Source organism: Rhinoderma darwinii, chromosome 4 (genome assembly GCF_050947455.1).
Source record: "Rhinoderma darwinii isolate aRhiDar2 chromosome 4, aRhiDar2.hap1, whole genome shotgun sequence".
In the NCBI taxonomy this organism is placed as follows: domain Eukaryota; kingdom Metazoa; phylum Chordata; class Amphibia; order Anura; family Rhinodermatidae; genus Rhinoderma; species Rhinoderma darwinii.
Genome location: NC_134690.1, coordinates 171,999,893 through 172,014,132, shown reverse-complemented (window position 1 = coordinate 172,014,132; position 14,240 = coordinate 171,999,893). Strand labels below are relative to the sequence as shown.

The 14,240-nt window shown below is 41.6% G+C and overlaps 1 protein-coding gene across 3 annotated transcripts in view; it reads right to left on the bottom strand.

Annotated features, from left to right (window-relative positions):
* Positions 1-14,240, bottom strand: part of CCDC150 (coiled-coil domain containing 150) — a 56,647-nt gene that overhangs the window by 24,137 nt on the left and 18,270 nt on the right. For all 3 annotated transcript variants that reach the window (XM_075861887.1, XM_075861886.1, XM_075861889.1), the window contains exons 13-17: positions 7,087-7,155; positions 4,083-4,175; positions 3,265-3,348; positions 2,463-2,570; positions 2,138-2,200 (exon numbers count right to left, since the gene is read on the bottom strand). In XM_075861887.1, the coding sequence (XP_075718002.1) occupies positions 2,138-2,200; positions 2,463-2,570; positions 3,265-3,348; positions 4,083-4,175; positions 7,087-7,155 (417 nt within the window). The remainder of the gene's footprint in view (positions 1-2,137; positions 2,201-2,462; positions 2,571-3,264; positions 3,349-4,082; positions 4,176-7,086; positions 7,156-14,240) is intronic.

The window sequence follows — 14,240 nt, the reverse complement described above, 5'->3', positions numbered from 1 at the left end:
TCCAAGGTCTTCAACCGGCAGGGAATTTTTCTTGACATTTTAGCTACTGGGGCATCTAACCTAGGAGCCCTATACCAATTTCTAGATTCTTCTTTTCGGCACAAAGAATTTAGGGTGTGGGTTTTTCCCATTCCCTCCTTAACAGACTGGCCACATTTTTAGGAATGGGGAATGTTCGCTGTTTTCTAGGTACTCAAACATAATGTCCGGAACCGACTTCAGTTCCCTAGTGTCTTCAAAATTTACGGTTGCACAGATTGTTCAAAGTATAAAATCCATATAATCCGTGGAAAAGAGGTTTTTACCCCCATATCATCATCAGAAGCAACAACACTGGAATACAATTCACCTTCTTCACCTATATCATTATTACGGAGTCCGAACCGCCAGTGCGACCAGAGGAGGTACTGGGCATGTCTCTTTTCTTTCGAAGATTGTTCAGAGATGACTTTACCTAGACAGGGCTGACACAATGCTTTAGAATTGCTTCTTTTTACAGACAGCACATTCTCTGTTGCAAGTCTTTTCCAGCTTTTTCATAGGCCCTCAAATACATACAATATAAAAGCATAGTTGTACCGAACTAGAAAATCTGGTCGCATCAGAGTGGTCAGCGCACCTGAATGCATCTTCTCCTGATTTAGACATTTTTAGATGATTGCAGGTGAAGCAGCCATCATGGATTCCAGCCTAAATAGGCTGAGGGCTCGCTGGGACAGGCCTCCGGATGTGGTGTGCTGTAAGCCCCTTCTCCCCACACAGGGCCGACAGGGACACCGCTTCCTGGGACCTACAGCATCACGTCCCGTCAGACATGGTGCTGCACGCCAATTTGAAGTGCCTCTAAAAAAAGGATTTTGGCGGCTAAACATCACCTCAAATTTTTTGGTTACACCCGATACTGCTCTCCAAACCAGTAGAAAGGAGTAGTGACAGTGAAGAAACTCCCTCCAGAGGGGATCCGACACAGTAGGATCAAAGCCACCTCAATGGAGGAAAGAGGTGCCCAGGAGAGGATGGGGGGACAACTGCCCCAGGCTTATGGCTGCTTTCAAGAGAGCCTTAACGTCATCACACGAACCCATAGTAAGAAGGTATGTGTGTTAGGGGAACTGCAGCCCTGGAGAGTGTCCTGGTCTGGTGGAACTCAGCAGAGTTCCATAGGCTGTCCTATCCGGAGGACAAGAAACTTGAACTTGAAGTATGTACAGTTTTATATCTTCAGGTTTCCTGTCCTGCGGAGGGGAGGTCTCTCCAGCGGTGCGGTCATTGGTGAGAGGGTAAAAGATTGTAATCCAGTCTGTACCATTCTTCCTCCAGAAGGTTGCCTTGGCCTTCCATAGAAACATAGATTTGTTATTACTTCCTTTTGCCCCTCCCCATATCAACTGAAGAAAGGGACTAGCAGCGTCCAAGGCCACCATTGCACGTTAGATATGTTCTGTGATTTCAGAGGCCTAACAGTCCAAGGGTAGAGTTCTTTCTCTTTGGGTTAGTGCCCATTCTGCTAGGACTGTTGATGCCTTCTGGGTGGCCAAGTATCAAGCTTCACTTGCTCATGTATGCAAGGCTGCCACCTGAGCTTTGGTGGACACCTTTACCAAATTTTACCAGATTCATTCTTTGACCTCCTCTGATGACAATATGGGTCGCAAGATACTACAGGGCGGCTGTGCGTTAGATGGGTCACATGGCTCTATTTTTTACCACCCTCTGGGACTGCTTTAGGACATCCCATCGTGCTGTGTTCCCAAATGTTATAAACTAGAAAATAGGATTTTTGTACTCACCATAAAATATTTTTCTCTTTGTATTCATTGTTCCAGGCTTGTTGGTTTTTCTCCTAGGACCGTGGATAAATTGTTTGTTTTTTGTCTCCTTATACTGCTTCTGTGCAAACTGATTATACCAGAGTCTGTGGGAAGGGTAAGGCCTGCCTGGGCAGAACCAAGACTTTTCCTACCTAGTGTTAGCCTCCTAATTGCAAGGGCCTAATTTATGGTGCTGTGTTCCCCAATAAATACAACGAGAATTTTTTTTACGACGAGTACAAAATCCTTATTTATTTTTTTTTTTTTAAACTTGCTTCCAAGAAAAGCAAGGGATTCAAATTTCCCATTCTGCACTTGTAACTAACCTGTAGCAATTTTGCTTCCAATCTCTGCAGCCGTATTTTGCTTGAGTCAAGCTCTGAATTTACCTAGATTAACAAAAGAAATAAAAAAAATCTTACCGCAAGTCTGCAGCATTACAGCTCTGTGTTGTATGGAGCCATAATAGGTCACCAATGGAGGTTTCAAAGTGCCTGCATATGCCTCCAATTTTGTGAATGCAGCGGCAATGTTCTGTATATTAGGGAAATTTCTCCTTTCTCCCACATACAGCATCCAACAAAGCATCATACTCAGTGTGCCGCCATACTGTCACATGAAAACTGTAAATGTTTATGTGTAACTGCTTACCTGTGTGTGCCTAGATTGTAAGGCTGCATTCAATTTAAAGAGTTTGGAATTCTCAGAGTGAACATTACCAAAAGAATGCAAATCAGACTGCAACTGCTCTACCGTGCTCTATATGGAGACATAAAAAAACAAATCCGCAAGCATAAAACTAAGATATGCATTACAAATATACTAAGCAAACTGGTGAAAACTATAGTGTTCTTATAGAGAACCTCTAATAACATTAAGTTTTTGGACATCATGTAAAACTAGGTTAAACTACATCTATGATCTGTAGCTACAAGAAACTGTTAAAGGAGTTTTCTCATCTTGGACATTTATAGCATATCTACAGGATATGAAATAAAATGTCCAATAGATGCGGATCCCACCTCTGGGAGCTGCACCAATCTCTAGAACGGGGCCTCCTGACTCACATCCTACCTTGTCTTGCTCCTGCTGCTCTCCAGTCTGACGAGGTGAATGGGAACTCGGGAGCTACGGAAACAGTGTAGCTGTATCCATAACTACCATTCACTTCTATGGGAGTAATGGAAACAGCGTAGCTCAGCGAGCTTGGCTATTTCTGCACTCCCAGCCACCTCATCAAACAGTGGTCAGAAAACAGCAGGAGCAAGACGAGGTAGGACGGGGGTCAGGGGGCCCTGTTTTGGAGATCGGCAAAAACCTATCTACTGGACATTTATAGCATATCCTGTAGATATGCCATAAATATCAAAGACTGGGAAAACCCTGTTAATGTGCTGACCATTTTAGAAAAAATTATATTAAATATTACATTTATATATCTGTGAGGTCTCACCTGCAGCTTCCCATTTTTATATGCCAGTTTGTTCTTACTATCTGTCAGTTCATTCAACAATAACTCCACCTGCCTCTTTGCATGCTAAAAAGAGAAGGAAAAAAATCTTACCAAGCAAGGCAATTACGCTGACAGGAATACAGATGAAACAATCTAACATTTAAAGTAAGCATGAGGCAGGGCAGCTCAGAGTGCTTAGGGGTACTCCAGCTTCTTAAAATGCACAAATGTATTTATCAGGAAAAAGAAGGAACACTAGAGCAGACTATCATCTGAATGATGTGCACAAAGCAAGGATAAATCAGACAGGAATGAGACTGCACAGTGTAGAATTAACTTCTTGAAGGGGATGTCTCATTTGCTGATCACGGCAAACTCGACTTCCGGCACCCTAGCCAGACAATTCCTCTGCAGCGGTTGCTACAGGGGAAATGTAGTATTACACGGTGGGCATTCAGATGAATGTAATACATGGATGGCTCAAGTCTGCCGAAGTGGGAGCCGCTCTTACAGAGGTCCATATGACATGATGTCCCTATTCCTAATAGGGCACATGGATATGGATTGTCTTTATCAGACAACCTCTAACGATCAGAAGCATTTTACAAATTTCAGCCTTTTCACTTTGTTTTTTTGTTTATTTTCTTGTCCATAAATAAGGGATTTTCTTTAGCATTTTTAAGAGAATTATTATTTATACATTTGTAATATTGTTGGATTAAATTGGGATTATTTTATAAATTAATCAATTCATGTTTATTTAAATACATATTGTCAGTCATTGAGGGGTTAAGCTACTTTATTTAACATATTTGTACCTGCTCTTGCTCTAGCACTGCCACACGTTCTACAAGACGTTTGTTTTCCTGCTCTTGTACCCACAGAGAACTACGGAGCGACTCCTGTTCCAGCTAAAACATGGATAAGAGTTAAATGGACAGATTCAAAGAAAACATGCTGAAAAGATGTCGCACTACATATTTTCCACCAGCCCTGTGTTATAACAATGCTTCCATGCATGAGTAGAGAATTACTACACACACAAAAGCACTCACTGCACATATATATATATATATATTACACATATATACACTACGTATACAACAGCACCCACTACACATATATACATTACACTTTATTGGGACACCCACAGAATCTTTTATGACATTCCGTTCAACTCCATATTAATGCCTATGGATTTAGATCTCCCCCTTGCAACTAAAACATCTTCCACTCTTCTGGGAAGGTTTTCTACAACATTTTGGAGTGTCTGTTAGAATTTTTGCCCATTCATCTAGAAGAACATTTGGGAGGTCAGAAACCGATGTTGAATAAGAGAGTCTGGCTCACAATCTCCGTTCTAGTTCATCCCAAAGGTGTTCGATGGGGTTGAGGTCAGGGCTTTGTGCGGGCCAGTCAAGTCCATCCACACCAAACCCTCACCCAACCATGCCTTTATAGACTTTACTTTGGGCACTGTCATGCTGGAACAGAAAAGCACCTTCCCAAAACTGTCCCCACAAAGTTGGTAGAATACAATTGTCCAAAATGTTTTGGTATGCTGAAGCTTTAAGATTCCGTTCACTGGAACTAAGGGGGCTAGACCAGCACCTGAAAAACAACCCCATAGCATTATTCCTCCTCCACCACCAAACTTTACAATTGTCACAATGCAGTCAGGCAGGTAACGTTCTCCAAACCCAGACACGTCCATCAGACTGTCAGATAGAGAAGTGTGATTCATTAGTCCCCAAAACACGTTTTCTCTGCTCCAAAGTCCAGTAGCAGCGTGCTTTACTACACTCCATCCAACGCTTGGCATTGTGATGTAAAGGCCTGCAAGAAGCTACTCGGCCTTGGAAACCCATGCCATGAAGCTCCCGGGGTACAGCGTTTGTGTGGATGTTAATGGCAGAGAAGGGTTGGAACTCTAGTTATGGAGTCAGCAGAGCGTTTGCGACTCTTACGCACTAAACACCTCAGTGCTAGGCGACCCAGAACTGTAACTTTACGTGGTCTACTTAGTGGCAGAGTTGCTGTGGTTCCTAAATGCTTCCACTTTGCAATAATATCACTCACAGTTGATCGTGAAATATCTAGGAGGGAAGAAAGTACATGAAATGTCTGACACTGCTGATATCCTGTTACAGTACCATGCTCATATTCAATCATCTCTTTTAACCCCTTAAGGACACGGCCAATTTTAGCCTTGAGGACAGAGCAATTTTTTTTACATTTCCCTCTTTGCATCCCGACGCTCATAACGCTTTTATTTTTTGTACGACGTAGTTGTATGAGACTTTGTTTTTTTGCGGGACGAGTTGTACTTTATGTACGTACCATTTTTTGGTACAAATACATTATCGTTTAATTTCTATACATTTTTAATTAGATTACAATGCAGAAAAAAAAGCAGTTGTGCAGCAGTTTTAATATTTTTTTTTTTACACCATGCACCGATCATCATAAATAATGTTATACATTTGTTGTACAGGTTGTTACGGTCGTGGCGATACCAAATATGTCTATATTATTTCATGTTTTGGGACTTATATTTTAAAAAGTTGATTTATTATAAAAAATGTGTGTTTCTGTGTATTTTATTTACTTTTTATTTATTTATTTACCATTATTTTTTTTTTACATTCATTTAACTTTTTTTTTTTTTATCCCATAAAGGGATTTATCATTTTGATTTTTATTTTGTAACTGTAATGTACTGGCATAGATCTCTATGCCAGTACATTAGCCTGTTACTGATCGTACACAGGCAGTTGTTAGGGCATACCTCAGTATGCCCTAACAGGAAATATGTTCAGACAGCCCTGGGGTCCTTCACTGGACCCTGGGCTGTCTGGCCATACGAGTTATGGGCTTTGATCACGTCACAGTTATTTTCTGTGACGCGATCAATGTGCAGTCCCCTCTCCTTGAACGCCGCGATCAGCTGTCATCGCGGCGTTCAAAGGGTTAACAGCAGAGAGAAGATGTTTCTCTCCTCTCCGCTGTCAGAGCGGGGCCGTGACTGTGTATTACAGCCGTTGCCCCGCTCTCGATCGCGCGCACAGACGCGCGCAGGGACGGCTGTCACACAGGACGAGTATGCTCGTCCTAATGCGCGAAGTGCTCGCCGCTCAGGATGAGCATACTCGTCCTGTGTCGGCAACCAGTTAAACAACCCATTCCTTCTCAAATGTTTATAAAGGCAGACTGCATGGCTAGTTGATGGATTTTATACACCCGTGGAAAAGGGACTGAACGAAAACCCTGAATTCAATGATTAAGATGTGCATCCCATATATATTCCAGTGACTATATCTCAGTATAGGAGATATCATTTTTACCTTTCTCCTGTCAAGCATCTTTAACAAGCACAAGAATAGGTCCCTGCACACGAATATGAAGTCTCATATAAAAAGTTAAAGAATTTTTACCTTCAACCCAGGGATTAAGCACTATTTTTTGGTAATGACTAATAGAGAGATTGAAATCAATGGGGGAGTATTTGGGGCATTTTTTTTGCTCCGATTCCGACGCGATTTCTGCATAACAATCTTCGCCAAAAGACTCAGTGTGAACTGGACCTAAAAGGGCTGCTCTACTGAACTTGTCGAAGTTCTATAAAGTAACACAATTCTATAAATATTATAGTTCATTAGTATAAAAGAAACAAAGGTTCTATTAATAATGAAATGTTAACTGACATTTATCTTGAGCTGCAGTCACTTTATTGTTATTTTACAGGTCATTTTTCGCTTTGTTATGTGGATAAGTTAACAAACCTAATAAAGGCAAAGATGTAAGTGTATACAGTATAATTACCTTGTTTTCAGTCAACTGAACTTCCAGGTTTTGCTTTTTTTCCAGGAAATCATTAAGGGTCGTATAAAGCTGCATAAAGCACACATTATTATTTCTAACAGTTGTGTATCTAACAAATCTAGCAGATGTCAACACATACAGTAGTACTAGGGGTATCACACTTCCATATAATACGATCTATAGACGCGCAGTCACACTGACAATCTCCAACTGGATGAAACCAAGTGCACAGTGGCCCTGTGATTATTAATTCTGCCTTGTTGTAATAGGTTCTATTCACAAGGTGCGGTCAAATCTCTGTTAATTGCCACGACTCCTGCAAAATCGCAGCAAAACGACATGGTTTTGCAGAGATTTTACAAAAACAGTTGCATTTTGCAGTAATCGTGGCAATAAACAGAGATTTAACTGCACCAAATAAATAGATTCAAAGCAAATAAGGCCGAAAAATACCAGAACAACATATATGCATGTTTTTAGGTGCTCTCCTTGTTTTTTGTGTGGGTTCTTCTACCTCATATACATATTAAAGGGGTTGTATGAGATTAGAAAACCATTGCGGCCTCCTTCCATAAACAGCACCACGCTTGTCCTTAGGCTTTGTGGAAGAATGCAACTCAGCCCTCTTTACTTGAATGGGCCGGAGCTGAAACACCATGGAGCCATGTTTTCTAGTCTCATACAACCCCTCTAACCACTCCCTGACCAGAAGCTTTACCCCCCTTCCTGACCAGGCCCATTTTTAAGTTCTACCCATGTGTAAATTTAATAGCAAATTGTTCTTCTATGACTCTTCCAACTTACATGTATTTTGTCTAGTTTTTTTCTCAGAACATATTGGGTTTCCATATTGTGTCAAAAAATAAGTGATACATTTTTTAAAAATATAGAAGACAAAGAAAACAAATGTGAATGTGTGAATACAGCTGACGTTTTCTCAGATTTCTTAAAAATTACATATGTATTGTACACTGCTAACTGTAACAGGTCCAGGGACACTTTTTTGAATCAGCGTTTAGATTTTCGCAAGGCCATATGTGGCCTGAGCATCTGGTCTTACAAGTCAACTTCCCTCATATATTTGTTATAGTCCGCTTACTACAACTGGCGCTGTTCAATCCATGTGAATGGTGCTGATCAGGAAGACGTTTCTCTCGTCCCTCTACGTTACACCCAGCAGTTCTGAACGGAGATCACATGAGGACTCTCCCCTTTTTAGTTTTGTGTTGACTAGAGACCCTTTAACTGGGCTCGAATTGTTCCACAATTGTTCCTTCCCCGTAGAGATGCTTAAAAAGTGGGATACTTGTGCAATAATTGTCCACGTATATAAATGGCAGACCTGATGTAAAAGCGGGCTAATTGGATCTTACATAATCTTTCTATTGATGCCCATGAAATATATATGTACATATTTTTCTCCATCTGGTTGCTGAATATTGGTTTACTGTTTGGAAATAATTACAACATATTGAAATCTATTGTCACCAGAGTTTATATGTTTCTTCATTGAAGATGGTGAAGACCACATAATTGTTATTTAGATCCTGATAAATAAAGATATAGGATTAAAGGAGGGGGTATTTTCATGACTGTATATGTATACATAGAGAAAAAGAGTAGCAAGCCAATACACTTTACATACTCACTATTACAACTGACATTTAGAAAGCTTCTACACAGAGCAGGAGGAGTAACTGAGGATTTACACAGAATGTCCCAGCCTTCAGCAGAACACATCACATTATTATATCAATAAACTCTTTACCCTCTTCCTGGCACCTATAAAAACATTGGTCTTACAATTTCATAAGTCAAAAATCATTAAACAGCATGATAATTTGTGATGTAATTGAGATTTTCATTAAAGATACCCATATACATTAGATACCAGTCAGGGAGATCCACTGCCAAGCTGAAGTGGGGAGGTGAGGGAAGAAAGCTTTTCACCAGATATCTTATGTATATGGCCAGCTTTTTATCAAAAACAGCATCACACCTGCCCATACTTTGCGTGTGGTATTGTAGCGCAGTCCCCTTCACTTCTATGTAGCTGAACTTAAACACCAGATGCAACCCAAGGACAGGTGTGGCCCTGTTTTTGGAAGAGAGCAGTCTGTTTTTCTAACCCTATACCACCACTTTAACACCTTAACGACTACCCACCGTCTTTAGACGGCATGCGGTGCAGGTGCTTTGTCTACAGCGACTTCTTTTGGCGTCGCTGTAGAAGAGGCAGATGAACGCTACTGTGAGCGCTCATCCTCTAAGCAGGAGTTGTAACTAACAGCTCCTGATCTTAGAACAGCCTGCTAAATACAGCTGGGGTCGGAAAACATTCAGACCCCAGCTGTTTAACCCTTTGATCACTGTGGTCCGTGACCGCGGCATGATCAAAGGGAAATTCTGTCTTTGATCGCCTCACTGGAAACCCGGTGACGTGGTGATCAAAGAGCAAGGAATCTTTTTGCAGTCAGCCCAAAAAGGATCCCGGCTGTCTGTTCAGTTTACCAGATGTTGGTGCACACTATGTGCTGCCCTAACAGCAGCCTGTGTCATAGTGACACAGCATAATGTATTAGCATACAGGAGTATGCTAATACATTATAAGTAAAAAATAAAGTTATAAATAAAGTTATCCCTTAATGGCGTTAATTACATCAATGTGTCTCAAAATTTGAATCCATTTCCTGGCCGTGTGACCAATTTTAACCAGCATTTGCCATCCGTTTTTCATAGACATTAAAAAAAATGGATTGATTTTATTCATTAGGGTTTTTTGTCGCAACCCCCTGAAAACACCACAGTGCCCATGAAGATAGTGACGCAATACCACTGTAGTTTCCACATTGCCCACATAGATAGTACCACAGTACCCACATAGTGCCACAGTTCTCCCTGTAGATAATGCCCACATAGTGCCATAGACCGTGCCAATGTAGATAGCGCCAGTGTCCCCTGTAGATAGTGCCAATATAATGTCGCAGTACCCATGTAGATAGTGCCACACCCCCTGCAAATAGCTCCATCCCCGCTGTAGATCGTGCCAATATAATGCCACAGTACCCATGTAGATAGCGACACCATCCCCCCTCCCGTAAATGGCAGCCCCTTCTTGTAAATAGCACCACTGTAGCTTCCTGTAGGAGCGGAATCCCTCTGGCCGAAGATTCCGCTCCTACTGGAAGCCCCTGATGTCTCTGTCCATATATGGACAGTGACGTCAGGGGTTAACTCTAAAAGCGGAAATCCCCTGCCAGACCTGGGATTCCGCTCCAGGAGTAACCCCCGACGTCATTGTCCATATACGGATAGTGAGACCAGGGGCTTCTCAGAGTGTCGGCCAATGGCCAGTGCGATCTGACATCAGGTATTCCGCTCCTAGAGTCAGTTCAAGTGGCGCTATCTACAGTGGGGGGTGTGATGCTATCTACAGCAGGGGGGTTGCTATCTGCAGTGGGGGGGGGGTAGCACTATCTGCAGCGGGGATGGAGAGACGGCTGGGGCTCCTTCTAGGAAGGGAATCCTCGGCCAGAGCGCTAGCCGGGGATTCCGATGCTGGAGGGAGCTTAGGTGGCGCTATCTACAGAGGGTTTTGCACTGCCTACAGTGGGTTGTGGGTGGCACTATCTAGAGTGGGAGGTGTATTCTGTGCCTCTCAAAGCCCCGGCAGACATGAGAGTGCAGCGCTGCTCACACTGAAGCAGCACTGCACTCATTAACCCCTTAAGGACACAGCCTGTTTTGGCCTTCAGGACACAGCCGATTTTTGCAAATCTGACATGTGTCACTTTATGTGGTAATAACTCCGGAATGCTTTTGCCTATCCAAGCGATTCTGAGATTGTTTTCTCGTGACATGTTGTACTTTATGATACTGAAAAAATTTCGTTGTTAAATTCAATATTTATTTGTAAAAAAACACCAAAATTTTGAGAAAATTTGCAAAAATCGGCATTTTTCTAAATTGTAATGTATCTGCTTGTAAAACAGGCAGTAATACCACACAAAATAGTTACTAGTTAACATCCCCATATGTCTACTTTATGTTTGCATTGTTTTTTGAACATCCTTTTATTTTTCTAGGATGTTACGAGGCTTAGAACTTTAGCAGCAATTTCTCACATTTTCAAGAAAATTTCAAAAGGCTATTTTTTCAGGGAGCAGTTCTGAAGTGGCTTTGAGGGCCTTATATATTAGAAACCCCCTATAAAACACCCCATTTTAAAAACTGCACCCCTCAAAGTATTCAAAACCACATTCAGATTTTTTTTTAACCCTTTTGGCATTTCACAGGAAATAAAGCAAAGTAGAGGTGAAATTTACAAATTTAAATTTTTTTTTACTAAATTCATTTGTAATACAGTTTTTTTCTGTAACACAGAAGGTTTTACCCGAGAAATGCAACTCAATATTTATTGCCTAGATTCTGCAATTTTTAGAAATATCCCACATGTGGCCCTTGTGTGGTAATGGACTGAAATACCGGCCTCAGAAGCAAAGGAGCACCTGGTGGATTTTGGGGCCTCTATTTTATTAGAATATATTTTAGGTACCATGTCAGGTTTGAAAAGGTCTTGTGGTGCCAAAACAGTGGAAACCCCCCAAAAGTGACCCCATTTTGGAAACTACACCCCTCAAGGAATTTTTCAAGAGGTATAGTTAGCATTTTTAGCCCACAGGTTTTTTTGCTAAATTTATTGGAACTGGTCTGTGAAAATGAAAATCTACTTTTTTTCTGAAAAAACATACGATGTTTTAGATTTTACAAGGAATAAAGGAGAAAAAGCCCCCCAACATTTGTAAAGCAATGTCTCCCGATTACGGCAATACCCCATATGTGGTAATAAACTGCTGTTTGGACCCATGGCAGGGCTCAGAAGGAAACGAGGGCCATTTGGATTTTGGAGCGCAGATTTTGCTGCATTGGTTTTCGGTGCCATGTCGTGTTTGCAAAGCCCTGGAGGGACCAAATCAGTGGAAACGCCCCAAAAGTGACCCCATTTTGGAAACTACACCCCCTCAAGGAATTTTTCTAGGGGTATAGTTAGCATTTTGACCCTACACGGTTTTTGCGGAACTTATGGGAATTATACAGTGAAATTGAAAATCTAAATTTTTTTCTAATAAAATCTGAGCTAAAACGACATTTTCTCATTTTTACAATGGATAAAGGAAAAAAAACACCCCAATATTTGTAAAGCAAACTCTTCTGAGCACAGCAATACCCCATATGTGGTAATAAACTGCTGTTTGGACACATGGCGGAAGTTAGGACGGAGCGCCATTTGACTTTTGGAGCTCGAGTTTTGCTGGAATGGTTTGCGGCCCCATGTCACATTTGCAAAGCCACTCAGGGGCCAAAATAGTGCAAACCGGCAAAAGTGACCCCATTAGGGAAACTATACCCCTCGTGGAATTTATCTAGCGGTATAGTGAGCATTTTGACCCCACAGTTTTTTTGCTGAATTATTGGAATTATGCAGTGAAAATGAAAATCTACATTCTTTCCACTAAAATGTTGAATTTTTTTCATTTTCACAAGGAATAAAGGAGAAAAAGCGCTCCAACAATTGTAAAGCAATTTCTCCCGAGTACGGTAATACCCCACATGTGGTCATAAACTGCTGCTTGGATACACCACAGGGCTCAGAATGGCAGGAGTGCTACTTGGCATGTAGATTTTGGTTGATTGTTTTTTGGGCGCCATGTCGCATTTGCAGAGCCCCTGAGGTACCCGTACAGTAGAAACCCCTGAGATGTGACTCCATTTTGGAAACTATACCCCTCAGGGTAATCATCTAGGGGTGTACTGAGCATTTTGATCCCACAAGTGTTTCATAGATTGTATTAGAATGAGGCAGTGAAAATGAAAAATAATTTTTTTTTCCCCAAAAATATGTAGTTTTGCACCCAATTTTTTTTCCACAAGGGGTAATATTAGAAAAAACCACACATAATTTGTTACCCAATTTCTCCCGAGTACGGCAATACCCCATGTGTGGCCCTAAACTGCTGTTTGGGCACATGGCAGAGCTCAAAATGGAAGGAGCGCCATGTGGCTTTTAGAGCACCGATTTTGCTGGACTGGTGTATGGGCGCCATGTCGCATTCGCAGAGCTCCCTTAGGTACCAGAGTAGAGTGTAAAACCCTGAGAAATGACCCCATTTTGTAAACTACACCCCTAAAGGCGTTTATCATTTGCCTGGACATATGACAGAGCTTAGGCGTGAAAGGCGCATGTGAGACCTATTTTGGTGATTTTCGCAGCATTAGCCCACAACGGCAGGGCTCTGAGGTCAAATAGTAAAACAAACCCCCAAGTAGTGACCCCCATTTTGGAAACTGCACCCCTCAAGGCATTTTATTAACGGGTGTAGTGAGCATTTTGACCACACAGGGTTTTTTTTTCCTATAATAAATGAATGCTCAGTGGATGGTGCAAAGTGAAAATTGCAAATTTCCACAGGTATATGCCATTTTAGTGCACAATATTTTGTGCCCAGTTCAAGCCACTGAAGACAAATACCTCAAACTGTTAAGCGGGTTCTCCCGGGTATGGCGATGCCATATATGTGGACGTAAACTGCCCGTTGGGCACGCTGTGGGGCTCAGTAGGGAGAGGCGCCATTTGGCTTTTGGAGCGTGGATTTTGCTTAGTGGCAGTTTTGTTTGGGGTTTTGCTGGCATTTCAGTTTATAATGTGGGGGTACATGTAATCTGTGCGGAGAACATCAGGGGCATAATAAGAGGGTGTAATAATGGGGTAAATAAATAATAATCCGCAGATATGTGGCCGGTGTCGCACTGATAAATAGCGCCCAATCTTATCCGCTTTTGGACACTCTGCACATTTTGAATCGCCATATTCTGAGAGCCAGAACTTTTTTTTTTCTCCACCGGAGCTGGGTGAGGGCTTATTTGTTGCGGGACATTCTGTAGTTTTCATTGGTACCATTTTGGGGTACATGCGATTTTTTTGATCACTTTGTATTTCATTTTTTTGGCAAGCAAGGTGACCAAAAACCTGCAATTCTGATGTTTTTTATAAAAAAAAATTTTTCGGCGTTCGCCATGCGCTATGAATGACAATTTTACTTTATTTTGCGGGTCGGCACGATTACGGCGATACCAGATTTATATAGTTTCTCTTA